The 22189-nt window shown below is 36.0% G+C and overlaps 1 protein-coding gene across 1 annotated transcript in view; it reads left to right on the top strand.

Annotated features, from left to right (window-relative positions):
• The window catches only part of LOC145662316 (ras-related and estrogen-regulated growth inhibitor), a 154137-nt gene that overhangs the window by 91175 nt on the left and 40773 nt on the right, over positions 1 to 22189 (top strand). The window contains exons 2-3 of the mRNA XM_081727763.1: positions 8893 to 8949; positions 10839 to 10912. Of these exons, the coding sequence (XP_081583889.1) occupies positions 8893 to 8949; positions 10839 to 10912 (131 nt within the window). The remainder of the gene's footprint in view (positions 1 to 8892; positions 8950 to 10838; positions 10913 to 22189) is intronic.

Genomic DNA, 22189 nt, shown 5'->3' with positions numbered 1-22189 from the left:
AATTATATAGAATTACAATATAAGCCATTGTAATGTATAACTAGTAAAAAAAAAAAAAAATGAAAGATTAGCGAAGTCTACAACAAAATGAATGAAAGAAGATCAGAAATGTAAAACCAAAGTGATGTTTCCGTTACTTACAGCACACAAGTTATATTTCCTAAAACATACCGACTGGCGATATTATTTGACAATATCAGATTTTTTTTAAAAAAAAATACAAATTAAAATTTAATTTTGAAAAAAAATTTATCACCTTTAAACGAAATTATCAATAGAGAATAAAGTACGTATAACTTGTTTTTCTTTCATCTCAGATATAATATGGACCCCGTTTGGTCTAATGGCTAACACGCTTGCATTTTGTGCGCGTGATCCCGGATTCGATTCCCGGTGGGGGTACAGTTGAACGAAAAACTGGTTCGGATTCCACTATAATCAGTAGGTCCACGTCTCCTTTAGCCTTTCTGGCACACACGTGGGACGTTAAACAAACAAATATTATATGTATAATATATAACTGTTTATTAAAAATATAATATAGTCTATATACCGGTACACATCTTTTACGATTGTGGTTGTACCCTTTTGTTTCAGTTAAAGATTTTAAAAAAGCAATTTCAGAAACTTTTTCGAGTTCGTTCATATTTCTTGATTTTGTTTGCGATTCAGATACATCCAAGGAGTTCAACTTATACTCAGGCTCATGACTTTTGTGGAGTACCCACGAGTTGAAAATAATTACGGGGAAACACCACTACGGGCGAAAACAAAACAACAGCCTTAGTCACCTTGCATTGCATCTCTGTGAAAGTTACAGCACAAATTCAAATCTACGCTCTATCTTGTTCCTGGCAAATCTGTCGATGATACGAGCGTTATCTACGTTTGTCTTGATGCGTATATAGTAGTGCCAGGTCGCTAAGTCGATCTGCACCCATTCAGGACCGTAGCCATGTCTTCAACCTCTTTAGCGTTGAAATGTTCTTTCGGCTGATGCTTTGTATAGGGTATTTTGTACGAATACACACCCCCTCTTTTGCAGTGGTATAATTGAGTATGTAAAGAAAAAAAAAGGATTATACCAGAGTAGGAATACGGGGTTGGAAATGGCTCTATTAGGTAATTTCTTAAATGCAGTTGTTAGAAACATAATATAATTATAGCTATGCTTACAACAATAAAATTATATTATACTAGCCTTCGCCTAGGTAGGATTTCGCCCCCAGACCCCCAATGTGCTCTGCATACGGCCTCACACAGTATAGCAAATGCTCCTACGTTTTACCGTGGCACAATTTTCGCCTTCTTCCTTCTATGTATCTCTTTCATATAGCATTGGATTGAGCTAAAACTCTGTCACGAAATTCAAACACCTCGTAAGGCATTTTAGTGAACCACCCCCACCTCTTTTCCTTCTCTTTTACGTTAAGTGGCAAAAAACGCTCAAATATGATTAATTATTTTAAATGAAAAATTAAACTACCAACTTTCATGTCTCTAACCGTAAAGGATCCCGAGATATGAGCATCTTATAATAATAATAATAATAATAATAATAATAATAATAATAATAATAATAATAATAATAATAATAATAATAATAATAATAATAATGATAACCGTCCCTTTTCTTTCCCTCTATGTAAAATATCAAAAACGCTGAAATAGATATTAAATTATTTTGAGTGAGAAGTCCATACACCAAATTTCATGTTTCTAACCTTCGAAGATTCTTAGATATTGATATTTTATTTTTATAATTGCAAACCCCGCCCCCTTTTCTTTCCCTCCCTTTTTTTCCACATTTTACTAAAGTATCAAAAAACGTTAAAACGCGTGACAAATTATTTAAAATCAGAAATCCAAATACCAAATTTTAAGTCTTCATCCTTAAGGGATTCGGAGAGATGGTCATCCCTTCCCTTCGAATTTCCAAGAAATCCTTCCTTAGTGATATCCTACGCCAGAAATCTTATCTACAGTCCGAATCCCAAGTTTCTAGCTTGAGCGGTTTGGCCTGTGCGATCAAAAAATGAAATCTGTGAGTTTTACGTCCCACGCTTATGCCGGTTAGGCTAAAGGAGACGGTGATGATGAATAATGAATGAAATGGTGGAATGAAGAAAGTGGGAGGAAACGCCTGTGCGATCAGTTACTCACTCAGGACTCAGATAAAATGCCATTAAAAGTCACAATAAATCCCTGGTCCCTTCCTAATGTTACCGTGTTTGAACCCCAAAAGTCACGGCTCTCTTCGTTGATCTAGTAGCTAGCGAACGTATCTTTGATCTTTGATGCATGAGGTTCTGTGATTTGATTCCCGGTGAATGAGCATAGAACGCACTATAGTGGTTCAGATCCAACTTTAAACTCTAGTTCTCGTTCTGTAAAGCATCGCTTTTGACAAACGAAGTAAATACATATCAATCAATCAACCAACCGAAAAGTCTCAGATTCAGAGAGCTTTTAGGTAAGATTCTATATTTCTCTTTATTCAAGGTACAGGTACTTGAAGTTTCGGGATATGAATTCCATTTCCATATCCTTTTTCTAGGACAATTTTAAAATATATCTTTTTAGTTCAAAGAGTGAGGCGTCTTACCCTCCTTCCTACAGCTGTTCGTCCAACGAATGAATCATATTCTCACTCCTTTGGGACTTATGGCAACCGCCTCAAGGAACTAGGGACATAAGTATTCACACTTCAAATTTGTCTGTATTAAGCACTACTAAGTACCACACATTTTGATTAGACTCTGCTAGGCTTGTCACACAGATTGAATCGGTCGGGAAAAGACCATATTTGTATTTTTCAACGATAAATGCTTGAAGCAAAATCCAGACCTTTGGGGGGGGGGGCGGTCGCCCCCCCCTCCCTTGGATCCGCCAGTGTGTGTGTGTGTTTTCAGATCACAACTTATAAATAGTTGCGAAATCGGATTCTAATTAACTTACTGATTTCTGATGGATGTATTTATGGCAGGAATAAGTAGAAGCCAGTTAATACATATCAGCGACAATAGAAGAATTGTGTTATAATTATAAGGGAAGATAACTTATCGATCAATTGTATGTATACCTCAAGAAACTGGAAATTTTCTACTCTTTCCCAATGTTTACTTTAAGAAACAGTTCTGCTATTGTAGAGGACTCGGCTTAATAGCTGCTTCATAGTTAATTCACCCGATGAGGTGAAAAGAAAGAGAGAAAGACAGGTAATTAATTGCCTTTGTATTATAATAATGAAAGTTTATTGTGGTTAACTCAGGGTACCTTCTGCTCCAAGTTAGTCATATGTGATTAACTTAGTCAAGTACTACGTGCTAATCAGAGATTCTGAATGCACTTCTGATAACCATGCGTTAGCCAAACCTTTAGTATGGCGCTATACGTCAAAACGACTCTACATAAACCCCAATACCTTTAGATTGTTTCAAACGAAAATTATACTAAATACTAGAAACTGTCTCCATGTGTTAGTATGGGAAATATTTTGCTTTCTTTCTTCTGTATCTTTCTGCATCTTCATCTGAACTCGAATCAGGGGCGGATCCAGGACAAACTTCTGAGGGGGGGCGGTGGGTTGTAATACCGCTACTTATAGCTACTTTGAAAAGCTCAAACTCTAGTATGGGTTTTATTTATATATAAAATAAGACAGTTTCCTCTTCTGGAGGAGAGCGATCGTCCCGATCGCTCCCCCTGGATCTGCCCCTGATTCGAATTCTTCGTATGGGCCATCTTCACCTACTTTTCTTCTATTTTAATCTAAAAAGACTTCAAATACCAAATTCGTGTCTCTAACCGAGATATAGATATCTTATTATAACAATGGCAACCCCAATCCCTTTATCTTTCCATCTCTTTTCTTCCCTTCTAGGACAATTATCAAGTAATGCTCAAACACATGGTTGTGGGCTCCCTGGTTCGATCCCAGCTTGCGCCAAGTGGACTTTGTGGTAGATAAACACCATGTGCATGGGTTTTTCTCAGGTTTCTCCCGTTTCCTCCCACTTTATTCAGACCATCATTGCATTCATTTTTAATTTGTAGCTTAAGCAGTTTTGCCTAAGCGTTAATGAGTCAGTCATTACTTCTTTTATATAGAGAGATTAAAATCTGTCCATTGAATATTATGTTCCGGTGGTTAAGCTGTCAACCGGGATGTATGGAATTTGTCAACGTTCCTCAAACTTTTTTTTTTAAAGTAAGGACTACTTTTATTAGTCACAATGTTCTATTGACGACCAGAATACCGTTCTTTCCCTTCCAAAGCTGCTGCTGCTATTATTATTATTATTATTATTATTATTATTATTATTATTATTATTATTATTATTATTATCCTTTTGTTTCGATTTCCGGTACGGACACTCGGTCGAAAAGGTGTTACAGCTTTTTCACGCCAGTCATTCTGAATGAAGTTTTTCCTGGTTTTCCTCACCATACACCAGGCAAATGCCGGGATGGTACCTAATATATTGGTCCCAGGTCGCTTCCTTCTTTCTCATTCCTCTCTCCCTCTCCAATTCCCCGGGCAGTGTGATCGCCGAAGAACGTCATTCCTCATGTGTGACGGGCTAACATGGCGAAAAATAGTACTGAAAGCCCAGAAATCTAATTCCTAATCCTAATTTTTCTTTTGAGCATACGTTAGTTAATTCCAGTTGTAAGACATATATAATTAAATATTGCGGTCCCAGTTCGTTTAAAATTACTTTAGTATCCACAAAAACTTACCACGATAATTATTTCAATAAATTAAACTATTTTTATTCCTTTTAAACTTTGTATTTCCTTAGTATTTATCTTCATTTCGCAGAAATTAAAAATACACTTCAATCACTTATGGCTTCCTCACTTATTATATCTTTAACAGCATAAAGAAAACAAGTTTAAACAAGTCTGGCAACAAGCTTTGCTATCATAAGGTACGGACTATTGTCCTTGTTGCTAACTAAATATACATAAATGTTATCATTGCACAGTATAGTTATATTTCCAACGTACTATTAATTAAAATTCTAATTTTAAGTTGGTATTAATGGAACAAAATACATGTTTATTTATTTTAATTATTGAAGGCTATCATTAACATTTTGTAGAGTAGATAAGGGTAATGAAATTTATAAAATATCAGTCCTGACAAAGGAAGTAAAAGGCGCTTGCTCTCACGTAATTTCGAAGCGCTGCTGTTTCAAATTCTCAATTATAGTGTTTATTTGTGTGTGACACGCTATTTACTACGTTTTTCTCGTACTAATGTTTAATCTAGGAAGACCACAAAGGCAGACTCCGAACACCATTTTCAGGAGCGGCTTTAGGATTTTAATTTTGGGTAGGCCCGCTCCCTCGCTTATGGATACATATACACATTGGATTGATTAATGACAGTAGAAAATTACTTTTACAGTAGTGGTTGAAGCTATTTGTTAAATAGTTACCTACCTTTAATACAAACAGCGGTAAATGTATTTACTCTTTATTGTATCTTTTAGCGTTTATATATATATATATATATATATATATATATATATATATATATATATATATATATATATATATATATATATATATATATATATATATATATATATATTTTTAAATGGATAGCCCAGTGCCTATCCGGCCTCCTGCTAAAGCCGCCACTGCTTGTATTCCGCAAACCACAGTTTGAGAAATGCTGAGTTAGTTTTTTTTAAAGTCTAATTAAGGATCCTACCGTTAGGGTAAAGAAGACAGGTGATTAATGAGAAAACAATGATTATGAAAGAATTGGCGGAATGCGAATGTAGAAGAAAACCAACGGACCCGATACTGTTCACTATAACCTCACAGTTCACATCACATGGAATCTGCATAGGTGAGCGCTCTACCACTTTTTCCTTTTTAATTTGCTCTAACCAGTACATTTATCTCCATGGGCTTATAATGAATCTTACTCAACATTGTACTTAATCCTAGAACTCTCTCGTGGTTATATGCTCATCGAACGCATCTTCGGCGCCTGAAACCTGGGTTCGATTCCCAGTGGGACCTCATGTGGTTCGGATCTCAAGCTAAGCTGTAATACCACGTCTCGATACTGAAAAGGGCGTTAAACTCTAATCCATCCATCTGTCGATCTACTTAAGAGTCTTCATCCCGGCGAAATTAAAATACCGCTAATTTTACAGTAATTATGTGATATCTTCAAATAGATAAAAGATAATTGAAATATGGAACAAGAGCGCCCTAGACAATATTATTTTGCGTGAGGTACCGTTATCACAAGTCACCTAGCGGCTTTCCGTTTTCAGCTGTTTAGAAACGCGAAAATAAATGCCGATTTTCAAAGTGGCTCGAAATCGAAAGCAGATTGTGTGAATCGTTGAAGTGAGCCGTGACAACGGTATCTCATGTAAAATGGCATTGCCTGGGGCGCTCTTGTTCCACATTTCGATTATCTTTTATCTATTTGAAGATATCACATAATTACTGTAAAATTAGCGGTATTTTAATTTTGCCGGGACGAAGACTCTTAATCTAACATAACCGGGGTGCAAACACAGAACACTCGAGAACAGTTGAAAATGCTCATGCTCTTCAGCGTAACTCGAACTCATGACGAATTATTCCATGCGATTCAAAGCCGAACGCTTCCAAGACCACTCAGCTATTGCCACTGTCTCACCACTGAACCACCATTCCTTCCATGGAATCAGATGCTTGTTTCCCAACTGCGTCTTGATAAATTAGTGTTATTCCAACCACTTTATTGTTTATTTGTAACTATTTTATTATTCAACTACACTGGTGTGCAACACTTAAAGATGAAACTAAGGTTCGCATGTTGTGTCAATCCCAAGTGGCATAGATAGGTGAAACTTGAACCATACATAGAAAGTAGAGCTACAGTATAATACAGGAATCAACAAAACACCTAATTAGAAGAACAAAAATAAATAACTTATATTGAAGGCACTGCGCTTCATGATGGCCCCCTGACATCACAAAAGGAGTGGAATGGTTCTTTGAATATGTGTGATCATCACGTACTTCAATTCGTGCTCCCATGCTGCTCACAAGGTTGGTAATGAATGCTCCAGTATGGAGCTCCATTTCTCCACCAGCGACGTTGATAATTGTTGGACGGTCCTTGGTACATCTGCACATGCTGCATGACGTCACCCTATATCGACCTGCACGATGGAAATCAGATCAGGGGAACGGCCAGGCCAGTCCATTCGCCAAATAATAGCTCGTTCCAAGACCTTCGCCACCTACGCTATTCGATGCGGCCGTGCATTATTATTCATAAAGATGAATTTGGGGCCAACGGCACCTCTGAAAAGACACCCGTGGGGAAAGAGTACAGTGTTAGGATAACGTTGACAGGTGAGTGTATCGCGTACAGAAATTGAAAGATCGTTATGCTTATGCAACATTATGTCTTTCACACAAGAATATCTGGGCCACCAAAAATATGTTCGACAATGTTTTGGGGGGTTCATTGCATATTCCCATCTTTCACCATGTGAGTATACTCCCAGAATCACTACTCAAACTCAATCTGCTCTCTTCTGAGAACAGAACGTAATCCCATTCATCCTTGGTTCAATTCTGATGTCCTCGGCACCATCTATGTGCGGGTGTCAACGGAATGTAATCGCCTTCGGACAAGGAGTTCATCCCCATGCTATTGGCGTCGCACTATAAAGCATGAGATTGGGTGCTTTATAGTCCTAATAAACGTGTTTTCAATTGCACGTGTTGTTTGACGTCAGCCCCTTCTTGGCTGTTGCACAATGTAGCGGTCGTCCTCTGTTGTAGTTGACCGTGGTTAACCATCACCTCTACTCGCACAGCATTGTCTATGGTTCGGAATGCTCTTCATGTACGTGAAACAATGCTGTGGACAATAGCAAACTTCTGGAACACACTTGTCACACTTCGTATTTATGCATGTAAGTTTCTAGATGATTCTTCTCCATGTGAAGTCATTGAAGGTTGTCCGGGCATATTGTTGTGAGTAACACCACCACAATGGACCTTAACAGCTCTCTGACCGACGCACTCCGCTCCGTCCCCGTCATTCAATTGCTTTGCATTGGGAAAGCAGACCCATTTTGTGCTACAATCAGGCTAATATCATGCCTTGCAACGTCTTCCTCCGTTTCTGGCAACATGCTGTTGGATTTTCATTTGTTTCCACTGACTATGCCATATTTTATATTACTCTTTCTATCTCGTCCTTTGATTTGCACACCATTGTAATTCCTCGTTCGTGCAATATATACAGGAAGATTCTATGATACTCTTTGTAAATTCAACAGAGTGTATTTTCTTTTGAGGTTTTAGAATTGTCTCTATTTGTTGAAATTAAAATGAGTCACCAAATCTCTTCCTCTCCCCACTTAAAAAAAAAAAAAGTTTCGCATTTTTCAAGTGTGCAACGCACAGTCAGCGCCAAAAGTTCTTCCCGTTTGATGAAATTAGTTTCGTAAGTAACTGCAGAATGGAAGGACAATTTGAGGACAGTTTTCAGTAAATTAAAAACGAGTAATTTTCTTTACGTTCCTGCCATGCCATCGTTGTACGCTCCAGCTATTCCCAAAATAAATTTTACCAAGCAGAAAGAACTTTTGTTGCTGACTGTACATAGACCTATGTATTAGAGTCAATAAGCAAAGCATGTTATTTGGCTTAAAACTTCAAGAATAATGAAATGAACATTTTACAGCAAATAAGGAAGTATGGGAATATAGAAATAACGAAATTTAAGTTAGCATGTTTCTTCCCATTGCATGATGTATGCAGCTTTCACTACTTGTTATTCAAAAAATGTAGTGAGTTGATGAGGCCATATACATAGCATTATTTAATAATTGTTTTTTCTTGTTATTCCAGCTTTGATAGTCAGATTTCTCACAAAACGCTACATTGGGGAATACGACCATCAATCAGGTAAATTTATTTAATTATCTTTTGTCATATTAAGTCTTGGCGGATGTGTGAATACACAGAGAAATTAACGTATGTGGCGTACATAAAAACGTAGGTTACATGCATAAATCCTGTAGTTTTTGGACTTAAAGTACGACTATATATATAATATCCTGCAACAAACGTATAACTGAAGACGTACGTGCTAGTTCCATCTATACGTATAATTGTATATAAGCGGAAAGGATCTCCCATACAGATGGACGTATATAACATATGGCTGACGTAACATACGTAGGCCTATATGTATGTAATATACGGAAGATGTTAAATGTCAGACATCCTGCACATGCATCATGTAACATCTAAGAGGGAAAAGGGCAGCACATATGCAGCATACAGATAATATATGCTTTTTACTGATTTACCGTACGTAGTAAACATATAGATTCCATATATTTGTACAATATACCCCTGTCCGGATAACGGATTTTTCTCAGTTTAGTTGGCATAATATCATGGTTAGTGGTGCCTCAGATTTTGAGTGTCAAAAATAATTGATGCCATTATTTATATATTTTTGAAAGTTTATAGTAAATGTTACCTTTTATTCTGTATTGTTAAATTTTTGAAACATTAGATATAGTTTCAGTTGCATTTCTTTCTGTTATGCAATGTGTAAAACAATACTTGAGGTCCACAATGTCAACGTTCAACCTAGTCATAATATCCATCGGGAGAGAGTGAAGTTAGAAACTTCTGCAGGACTGATGAAAAATTGTAAACTCATGATATACATATCATAGTCTAGGTTCTGCCCCCAATCAGCTTTTACCTTCTAGATCCACCACTGCTGAAAGCAAGGGCGGATCCAGGGGGCGATCGCTCCCCCAGAAGAGGAAACTTTCTTATTTTATATATATAAATAAAACCCATCCCAAAGTTTGGAGCCCTTAAAAGTAGCAGTATGACAACCCACCGCCTCCGAGAAGTCGGTCCTGGATCCGCCCCTGGCTGAAAGGCATAGCAAACATTAGTTTTATATTAATTTATGCACCATTCCTCGATGCTGGTTTAACTATGTGAAGAAGTAACAAAAAGATTGACTATTTCATTCCTACAAAATTATAAACTATATATATTTATTCTTTGTATTCATTTAAATAAGAAAAATGTTTTAGGTATATTGCAAATGTATAATCAGGTAGGCCCTATTAGAAATTAGATTTGTGTACTTACCTTGCAGTACCTATGTCAAGCGTTACAAACGTAATTGGGTGGTTCAAGACTTAAGTTTTATTGTTTTTATGTATACATCTCCCCCTCTCCTTCCTCTCTCTCCTAGGTTCTATCGTCAGAGTGAATATATATATATATATATATATATATATATATATATATATATATATATATATAATTTCCAGGCCCGAATCTCATCTATGTTGAAAATTTGATCGAGATCAGTCAGGTGGTTCAAGAGTTATTAAATTTTATTTATTTTTATATATCCCTCCCCTCCCCTCCTGCTACCCGACGTTCTACCGTCAAAGTGATATGATAAAAACCAGCCCGAATCCGAACCTCAACTATGTTGAAAATTTGATGGCGATCGGTCGGGCAGTTCAAGAGATTAAGAGTCACAAACATAGTCACTTTCAATTTTATAATATAGATTTAAATAAATTAAAAATGTGTTTACTCGTAACCTATCCCTGATGCTGAAATACTAAACACATACTTGAATTCAGCTCTCAAGCATTTATGAGAATCACTTCTTCTTGTTCTTCTTCTTTTAGAAATATTTCTTTCTTTTTTTTTAAGAACAGTGTTACTAAAAAATAAATAAAAAAATCTACATTGAATAGATAATACTTACTAACCAAATCTTTTCTTTAATTAATACGTTTCAGAAAACCGGTACAAGCATGAAGTTCTAGTAGACGGAGAATCATATCTCTTGGAAATATTGGATACATGTCCAAAGGTAAGATTTCTTTTCCTTTATTTATTTATTTATTTATTTATTTATTTATTATTTTTTTTTAGTGTAACATTCCACGATTATGTACCGACGCTAAGGGAGACGGTGATAATTAAATAAATGATAGAGATGGAGTGAAGAAAATAGGAGGAAGGAGGAGAACCCCAAGGAAACCCACGCACACGGTGCTTCTCCGCCAGAAAGCCCACACAATGGGAGCTGGGTTCGAATTGAGCCAAGGATCTCTCGCACTAGAAGCGAGAACTCTATCGCTGAGGAGAGGGGGCACGGTGGCTCGGTGGTAGAGCGCTCATCTCCGGTGCTTGGGGTCTCTGGTTCGATCCCAGCTCGCGCCGTGTGGACTTTGTGGTGGACAAACACCGTACTCGTGGGTTTTCTCGGGTTCTCCCGTTTCCTCTCACTTTCTTCATTTCACTCATCTCTCATCATCACCGTCTCCTTTAGCCAAACCGGCATAATCGTGGGACGTAAAACTTAAAGATTTCATTTCATTTCATTTTTTTCTATCGCTGAGTCATCATGATCAAAGATTTACATTTCATTGCATTCAAGATTTAAAAAAAAAGAAAAAGAAAGCGAGGAAATACAGTAAGCTAGATTAGTAGGTCTACACTGAAACTCCAATTACTTAAAACTACTAATTAAATAAGCAAATGTTCATTCAACACCCAATAAAAATCCATGTATACTGTAATTGTAGCATAACTCAAATATAATAAGCAAATAACCGAAGTATCTAATGTGTAAGGCACTTCTTTGTAGAAGGCACACCCCAAAATTTACCATAATTTTTCAAGGGAAAAACGAAATGTAAGTAAATAATTACAACCGTTTGACACGAAATTTACTGTAATAGCTTTTAAACAGTTGTTTTGAATAGCTGCAAAAACCCACACTGTCATGTGAATATTCTCCCTCACTCACGTCGTCTCACTATCGACGATCTTTCTCTTCCTCTTCTTTCCATCATAAACAATATACACCGTCTGTTCAAAAAGTTTCAATATTGATTTTCTTTCCGATATATAAACGACGTCAGCGCTATAACTACAGTGGCAGCTTGAACTTACAAATGTAAACAACAGTCATACATTCGGTCAGTCCATGTTGAGTAGCAGATGTGCGACCGTCATGGGTCAACGTTGTTGTGTCACGAAATCGCAATGGAGCAACGAGCAGTGATTCAATTTCACGTCTTACTCGAGAAAATTCATTCGAGTCTATGAGAAAGGCTTACAGCGATTAAATCATGCGCGAGTGTTTCAGCCTTTTAATCGTTTTAAAGAACGGGTGTCGCTCGAGGACGATGACAAAACAGAGCGTCCCATCAGAAGTTTGCCCAACGGAAACATTGAGAAAATATGTGATGTTTTGAAAACCGATGGCCATCTCTTATCCAAAGCTATCGCAGAAGAGCTAATCATTTCTAAATCAAGTGTTCAACACATTGTACGGAATGTTTTGATGAAGGGAAAAGTGTGTTAGAATTGTAGTGCAGTTTCTAACGAAAAAGAAAAACAAGTGCCAGTTCTCAACCATCCTCTGTATTCACCCGATTTGGCACTAAGTGGCTTTTTTATTCCCCAAAATTTGTTGTATGAACATATATTTACTGTTATTTTTTTTTCTTTTCTTTTTCTTATTTTGTTTATCACCTTCGATGCACCTCCCCTCTTAGCAGTACTTACCTGGAATGTCACTGTATATAGTGTATATAAAGGATCGGGGTTCGATTATAAGTTAGTGTATTTTATAGTTGTTATATTATTTTTGAAGTCAATGTTAATATTGTATAAAAGACGAATCTTTATTCTTTAAGCTATTGATAATGTGCCAGCCAAGAACAGGATGTAGGGTCACTGAAGGGTCACACATATGTGATGATAGTGTATGTACTTTCAAAATACTCTCTTTTGTAATGTTTTCTTTTTCAAGGAAGTATGATAATGTACGCGCGTGTACATCACGCAGTGAGAGCATGGATTACTAAGTCCAGTTTCAAAGTCTGTATGATAGGTCTCCACGTGCGTCCACGTGTCGACCTAAACTCATGTGATGATTCGATCTTTGTGCTTACGATAGTTTTATATACTAGTTGCTATACAAGGCTTGGCACATTCCGGGGAAGCACTTCGATATTGCTATTAAATTCTTTGCGGTCTGTATCTAGGAATACTGTATCTAGAATTATTGAATCTTTGTCCATAGTAACTTGTTTTATAACATCTTGTATTTTAGTCTATCTTATTAACGACATTTTTATATCGTATATTCTTATATTTTATCGTATCTGGTGTCTTGTTTTCTATCTAAAGTGGAACTTTAGTAATTTTACTGAAAGAACAGTCAGTGAGATTTTGTAGTTGTTTGTTGTGGAACTTGTAACTTCTATTTCTCTTATTAACTTCAATAAACTTATCACGCCTACCAAAAAGAGATCCTATTTTATTTGAAGAAAAAGAAGAACCTGCGCTAGACGCAAACGTTAATCATACAACAGGAAAATAAAGTGGTGGCAGCTAGGCAGGATCTCAACCGACGTACTCGAAGTTCGATTCCAGTGCACGTTCCACAGTTACTAAGTTGAACATTCACCATTGTAATCAGAGTTCGTTTCTTCGACACGAAGCTGATACGTTTTAAAATATCGTTACGTCCAGATACAGACCGCACTTCGTCGTCAATACCTTTTTTACTGTGAGTGCAAGAAGCTTGCCTGTACAAGGTGTAGCGGATACCTCGGCGTACACACCGTTCCAGTGTTCCAGTTTTATCGCATCCAGTTCCAGAGATCCAGTAAGCAGTACCATTCTCAAGTGTGGCTGGTCCCAATTGAGCAACATTCCAAGCCGAGATCTTGTGGAAATCCAGAGGCCTCATCTTTAAACCAACATCAGGAAAGTACCAGGATCGACGCCAGCAGCACCCCCCATCACAGGAAATTCAAGGTTGGTTACAATTTTCATTGCTAGTTGGAACTTCCAAAATTTGAAAGTGTTACGCCTGGAGCTAGAAAAGATTTGTTCTTTGGTCACCGCGGTTGTTGTTTATTTGTGAAGTGAATAACGTAAAATCAAGACAAGAACAGTCTAGGATAGAAGGCTTTAGTGTTCACCGTTCCTCTAGGGAAGGATTAAAATATTTCATTCGTTTAATCTTGGGAATACTTGGCAAAACAGAAGGTGTAAGGAAGGTATTGTCGCTAACAAAATTTTTGTAAATTTAAATTGTATAGTTTAACGTAAGTACTAATTGCCAATGGCTACCAGTGGTAGTGCTGATTCTTCTGATACAGAAGTAGAGTATTGTAGTGTTTCGGAAGCACTAAAGTTAATTTCGGTACCATTTTCGGGAAAAAGAGAAGCATTAGAAGAATTTCTGTCTAATGTAGATGCTGCTTTTGAATTGGTTGACCCAGCTAAGCATAGTACCCTTTTGAAATTTGTTAAAGCAAAAATAACTGGGGATGCTAGATCTAAATTGTTAGTTAGAAAAACCACTACTACGTGGGAAGCTGTTAAACAAATATTAATAGAAAATTATTCCATTAGAAGAACCATTGATTTTTATGCATGCCAGCTTTTTAGTGCTAGACAAACCAAATCTGATTCAATTGCATCATGGGCAAGTAAAGTAGATACTCTTCAAAGTCAATTACGCGAAGCCGTTGCTCGTGTCATAGATGCATCTAAATTGCCAGGAGCTATAGCACTTGTTGAAATTTTAGCTAAAGCAAGTTTTATTCAGGGGCTAACAAATGACAGAATTCAGATGATTGTACGATCTAAAAGCGATGATGATACGTCCTTAGGATATATTATCGAACTCGCTCTAGAAGAAGAAACACAGATCACTTCCCACACTTCTCTCCCCTTTTCTAATGTAAATAGTAAGAAAGCTCAAAAGAAAGAGTTAGTATGTTACCTATGCCATAAGCCAGGTCACACCAAAGCTCAATGCAAATTACAGAAAAGAAAGGAAAGAGGAAATTCTTCTAATCAGTTTATGAAAACGGTACATGTTTGTGAAATTTGTCCTGAGATCGCCGCGAGAGGCACAGGATGTGTTAATGGTAATTCTCCTGAGATCGCCGCGAGAGGCACAGGAGGGGTTAATTATAATTTTTCTGAGAGCGCCGCGCGAGGCACGGAAGGTTATAGCAATTGTTTGCATGTTGCTAGTAAGGTAAATACTAGTGGAAATACTAGTAGGGTAAATACTAGTGGAAATGAGAGAATTTGTGATAAAGAACAAAGTTCTCTGCATTTTAATGATGTAAAAGCCTGCAGTAGTCAGATGTGCTCAAGTTGTAGTGGTCAGGGAAACCGCAAATGGATGTAAATAAGCAACCTGTTTGCATCTCAGATAACACGAAGGGTTGCATAGTAACAAATCAAGAAGAAGGTACTATTACGGCATTCATTAAAGAATTGCATGTTGATGCAACTTTTCTCTTAGATACAGGCAGTGACTTAAGTCTTTGGCAAATCCATGCACTTCCATACAGTTTTAGAAAGAATATTGATACAACACAAACTGTGACATTGAAAGGATTAAACAATGTTAAAACTAGGTCACTAGGTACTATTTATCTAACGTTAGTGATAAAAGGAGTAGAATTCTCACATAAATTTCATGTTATTTCGGAAGGATGCTTATCAGAAGGCAGACACATTCTTGGCCGTGATTTTTTGAAACAAAAAAATTGTTTGTTAGAATTCCATCCTCCTCCTCCTCCTCCCTTGTCAACACATGCTTGCCAGAAACTTGACCTCAAGGGCAGCGATAAGCTTATACTACCGTTGACATATAGTATTCCAGCTCGATGCGAGAAGTTAGTTTTTGTTCCCACAAACAGTACAGGAATTGGAATTGTAGAAAAACGAGAGATTAAACCGGGTGTTTTTCTTTCTTCTTGTTTGACAGTAGCGAAAGAAAATAAATGTATAGCTAGTGTGTTAAATGTGAATTCTTCAGTAGAGAATATTACTTTAGATCCGATAGACTTAGAGAAATTAGAAGAAAACCATGTTTTAAATATTCAGTGTGAAAAGGACAGGGTTCCACAAAAGTCAAATTCAGAAAGTTTAACTGAACGTTTAAAATTACTTCATAAGCTTTTAAGGCTAGGTCATTTACCACCCAAAGAAAAAGAAAGTATACTTGAACTTTGTGATGAATTCAATGATGTTTTCTTTCTATCAGGAGACAAACTAACTGCTACAAATGTTCTTGAACATGAAATTATTATTGATCCTAAACATGTAGGCAAAATTGTTAACAAAAAGAATTGCCGAGTGCCAGAATGTCATAAGGAAGAATTAAATAGACAAATCGAAGAGTTGTTAAAACAAGACATTATAGAAGTTTCAACTTCTCCTTGGAACAGTTCTATTTTCCTTATTCCAAAGAAACTCGATGCATCAGGAAAACAGAAATATAGACTAATAGTCGATTATCGATCTGTCAATGATTTATGTGTCCATTCGTCCTTTCCGTTACCTAACATAGACGACATTTTGAGTAATTTAGCCAATGCGCGTTACTTTTCCAGTTTAGATCTCCATAGTGGGTACCATCAATGCTATATTAGGGAAAAGGATAGACCTATAACTGCATTCAGTACACCTGAAAATCATTATCAATTCAAGCGACTTGCTTTCGGTCTGGCGACAGCACCGGCCACTTTTCAAAGATTGATGAATACAGTGTTAGCAGGGCTGACAGGTACGAGTTGTTTCATCTACCTGGATGATTTAGTGGTCTTCTCTAGTTCTTTAGAAGAGCATAATAGTAGATTACGTGAGATTTTGCAAAGATTTCGCAAAAGCAACTTGCAGTTAAGTGTAGATAAGACTGAATTCTTGAAACCAGAACTAACATACTTAGGACATGTCATTACACCTAACGGAGTAAAACCAGATCCAAGATTAGTGGAGAAAGTTCAGAACTTTCCTGTTCCTCCAACTAAGAAACAAATTAAGGGATTTCTAGGACTTACTGGATATTATAGGAAATTTCTAAAAGACTACAGTAAAATTGCTTTACCCTTAACGTCCTTATTAAAAGAAAACGTCCAGTTTTCTTGGGGAGTCAAACAACAAGTTGCATTTGATTCGCTTAAGGAGAAATTGACAACTCCTCCAATTTTGCAGTGTCCTGATTTTAAAAAGCCTTTTATAATCACATCGGATGCTTCGGCATTCGCCTGCGGAGCTATTCTCTCACAGGGTGAAATAAACAAAGATCTTCCAATTGCATATGCTAGTAGAGTTTTCAATAAAGCTGAGAGATCGTACTCAGCGACTGAACGGGAACTGGCGGCTCTAGTGTGGGCTAGCAAAGTTTTTAGACCGTACATTTACGGAACAAAAGTAATTTTTGTCACAGATTGCAAGCCACTAACGTGGGTTTTTAGAGTACAAAATCCGACATCTAGACTTTTAAAATGGAGAATACTTTTAGAGGAATATCAATATGAAATTGTGTATAAGAAAGGAAGCTTAAATACAAATTCTGACGCCTTGTCACGAATGTATTCTTTAGATGTTATTGAAGAAGAAGATAGGGTATCAAATTGTGATTCACAACAGAAAGAAAAAGCTGAAGCTTTAGACTTAGAAACGAAAAACAAAATTTTAGAAGAGTTTCATACTCAAATTCTAGGTGGACATATAGGAATGAATAGGTGCTATGAAAAGATTAGGAAGTACCTTTCCTTAAATAATATTGACATTAAAGAATGGCCAAAACTGAAGGAAGATGTTGAAGATTACATAAAAGGGTGTGAAATATGTCAAAAGAATAGAAACACACAACAAAAGGTAAAAATGAAGATGGTAATAACTGACACGCCCAGTACAGTTTTTGAAAAGGTCTCTTTAGATTTAGTCGGGCCTCTCCCAGAAACTTTAGAACACAGAAACAAATATTTATTGACTGTACAAGATAACCTTTCCAAATTTGTTATTGCAATTCCCATCCCTTCTCAAGATGCTGATACAATCAGCAAAGCCTTTGTCGAGAATGTAGTGCTAAAATTTGGCATTCCACACAGTATATTGTCTGATTGCGGAAGTAATTTCTTAAGCGATGTCTTCACGCGTATTTGTAAATTGTTACAAATAGAAAAACTACATACAACCCCATACCATCCGGCATCGAATGGTGGTATAGAAAAATTCCATCAGTCTTTAAAATTTTTCTTGCGATGTTATGTGGCAGAAAATCAGTATAATTGGGACGAATTAGCATCATATGCTACTTTCTGTTATAATACTAGTTATAATACTACTCCTCATAGTTCCACTCAATACACTCCCTTCGAACTGTTATTCGGGAAACCTGTAAATGTACCAGGTGTATTACAAAGAAAACCCTCTGAAGTTGTATACAATTACGATGACTATGTAAAACAGTTGAAACACAAATTGCAGGAGATGCACGGATTAGCTAGAGCAAACCTCATTGACAAAAAGGAGAAAAGTAAAGAATATTATGATAGAAACGAAAACGAATGCATTTTTCAGAAAGGAGATAAAGTGTTATTATATGATGAATCAGTCCGCCGCGGCAGATCAAAGAAACTTGACAGTCTGTGGCGCGGACCGTACGATATAATTCGAACAAAAGGTGTAAACTGTACCTTAAAGGTTGGCAAACAAGAGATGACTGTGCATGCCAATAGATTAAAGATGTATTATTAAGTAACTCAAATTCTTCATGTTATCTTGTAAAAAAAAAAAAAAAAAAAAAAAAAGTAAGGAAAGTAAAATAACGTTTCTATATTTACAGGGTTGTTCAAAATGATAGGACTTAAAGCTATTCTACTGGTTTCTCTTATATGTAGTAGTCTAGAGCTTGGAGCACGCATAAAGAAATTTGAAAATACGGCAGGTATTTATTATGGCTCTTTAGGAGAGGTTCAGTTATATAATACTTACTGGCAATTGGTCTTTTACGTTAACTTAACTAAGCTAGATATAAGCTTTCGTAATTTGGAAACTTACGTAGATAGGACACAAAACCTGTGTAGACACTCAGTGGTGAAATCAAATAAAACAAGTTGTGCTACAGTGTTCGTAAATCAAGTTTTGACTAAGGTATCTGATATCAAAGAGGTTAAGGAAATAATAAAAGAAGTAACAAAAATTTCTTCGCAAGAAAGTAGAAGAAAACGAGGGTTAATAGATGGTATTGGTCACCTTGCTAAATTTCTATTTGGCACCTTAGACGATGAAGATGCCAATTATTACACTCAAAAAATCAATAAATTAGAAAAAGAACAGTTAGATTTCTTGAAATTGAGTAAAGAGCAGATGACTATTGTTAAATCTATCCTACAAGGTATTAACAAAACTCTTCACACAGTAGAGACTAACGAAAATATTTTGAGTCAAGGTTTAGAGCATATAAGTAAAGAGATATCAAAAAGAGAGAGACATTTAAATGAAGCATTTTTAGATTTAAATTTAAAGTATACAATAAATGAACATATCGCAAAAGTTGAAAGGTATTTAAGAGATTTAAAGGATCAGTATGAAATTGTTTTGCAAGCAATTTTAAATGCACAGAAAGGTGTATTATAGCCTCACATAATCACTCCTTATCAAATAATCCAACATTGGAAGGCTAGTCAAAGTGACCTCCATAGTGCGTTATCTTTACCAATTGGGACAAGTACTAGGAATAGTTACTTGTTATTAAAAATAATAAATTTAGATGTGTTTATCAATAATGGAATATTAGCCTATGTAATTCGTCTCCCTTTGACAGATTCCATTCGTTATCTAGTATATAAGTTAACTCCCTTCCCTACTAAAATAAAGAATACAACAAATAAATTTGTTTTTATTCAACTTGAAAAACCTTACCTTTTAGTTGATTCAATTAAGCAATATTACGCAAAAATGACTGAAATTGAGTTCAATAAATGTAAGATTCTTAAACAAGATTGGTTTTTGTGTAAACAAACGTTTCCTATCTTGTCTAGTCATATAAATCAAGAGTGTGAAATGAAATTATTACAATATGTTCATTATGTTCCCATGGATTGTAATAAACATGTGATACAAATTGATCAATTCGTAACCTTAAATAATAATGAGTGGATTTTTGCTGCTCCACAGGAAGAGAAAATGACAATATTATGTAATGGATTTGAACCTTATGATTTAATTTTAACAAATTCAGGTATTATTCATCTAGATAATAATTGTAAAGCTTATGGTTTGAAGGCGATCCTCCAAACACAAATGTGGTTCGAAACCAATGTTACAGGTAAAGACTTTACTCCGAAATTAAATCTTACTGATAATTGTTGTGAAATATTAAATTCTCATATATACCTGGAAGATATGCAAATTAACCTACCTATTCAGCATGTAATTAATTCGGTTAGTGACTTAAAGGTAGCAAGCCATAAAATTCAGGAAGTAGAAAAGAAAATAGATGATGAACAATGGAAACTACTTCATTCTGAAAAGGTAACCCATCTCTCTTGGTTTTCATATTTTGGTACAGTTCTGATAGCTCTAATATTAATATTTTGTTGTTGTTACCGATGTAAATGTTTTCGCTTTTTCAAAAGGTATTTTGATGATGATAGTTGTTGTAAACAAATATGCATTAAACCTTTTATTATTACCAAAATAAATCAAAAACAAGATACCACTGAGCCTGTAGTCATGTCAAAAATTGCTGAGCAGCTTACTGAGATTACAGATGAGTTACAGGTAGTTGTTCCCCCTAAGAAAAGTCCTAATCTACGTAAGGAAAGGTAAAAAGAAAATCTTTTAATGTTTCATATCAGACTGTGAATTTTCAGTATCCAAATTCGCAATTTGATATAAAAATTCAAAAAAAGGGAGGGAGGTGTTGTATGAACATATATTTACTGTTATTTTTTTTTCTTTTCTTTTTCTTATTTTGTTTATCACCTTCGATGCACCTCCCCTCTTAGCAGTACTTACCTGGAATGTCACTGTATATAGTGTATATAAAGGATCGGGGTTCGATTATAAGTTAGTGTATTTTATAGTTGTTATATTATTTTTGAAGTCAATGTTAATATTGTATAAAAGACGAATCTTTATTCTTTAAGCTATTGATAATGTGCCAGCCAAGAACAGGATGTAGGGTCACTGAAGGGTCACACATATGTGATGATAGTGTATGTACTTTCAAAATACTCTCTTTTGTAATGTTTTCTTTTTCAAGGAAGTATGATAATGTACGCGCGTGTACATCACGCAGTGAGAGCATGGATTACTAAGTCCAGTTTCAAAGTCTGTATGATAGGTCTCCACGTGCGTCCACGTGTCGACCTAAACTCATGTGATGATTCGATCTTTGTGCTTACGATAGTTTTATATACTAGTTGCTATACAAGGCTTGGCACATTCCGGGGAAGCACTTCGATATTGCTATTAAATTCTTTGCGGTCTGTATCTAGGAATACTGTATCTAGAATTATTGAATCTTTGTCCATAGTAACTTGTTTTATAACATCTTGTATTTTAGTCTATCTTATTAACGACATTTTTATATCGTATATTCTTATATTTTATCGTATCTGGTGTCTTGTTTTCTATCTAAAGTGGAACTTTAGTAATTTTACTGAAAGAACAGTCAGTGAGATTTTGTAGTTGTTTGTTGTGGAACTTGTAACTTCTATTTCTCTTATTAACTTCAATAAACTTATCACGCCTACCAAAAAGAGATCCTATTTTATTTGAAGAAAAAGAAGAACCTGCGCTAGACGCAAACGTTAATCATACAACAAATTAAACTTCGCATGAAGTGTCAACGCTTACAACGACATAACCAACATCCAAGCCACAATGACACGCGAGTTAATAATACATCAAAATTGAGACTTTTTTTGAAAGTTTCATATGGTTGTATGAAACATTGAGCCTTTCTGTGGGCCAGTGGCGGATCTATCCCGGGGCCGGGGCCTAGGTTCACCCAGTTTTTTAGTGATAAAGATAATTTAAGCTATTATTTATATATTTTTGGAAGTTTATAGCAATCTCATGATATACTTACTAGGATTCTAGGTGACCCCTCCCCAGTTTTCACCTTCTAGATCCGCGTCTGAAGTGAGGGTTATTTTCTGTTGACATAAACAACCAGTAATAATACCATTTCTTGATGGACTTCCCGGAAAGTGCTACCTTACTATTCCTCGTTGAAATGAAAATTGCACTTGTATAGCAGAGTGGGCTTTTCCAATTCCGTCACGCAGAACGCCTTTTC

Source organism: Thermobia domestica, chromosome 10 (genome assembly GCF_964235325.1).
Source record: "Thermobia domestica chromosome 10, izTheDome1.hap1.1, whole genome shotgun sequence".
Taxonomy (NCBI): Eukaryota; Metazoa; Arthropoda; class Insecta; order Zygentoma; family Lepismatidae; genus Thermobia; species Thermobia domestica.
This window is presented reverse-complemented; position numbering and strand designations above follow the sequence as displayed.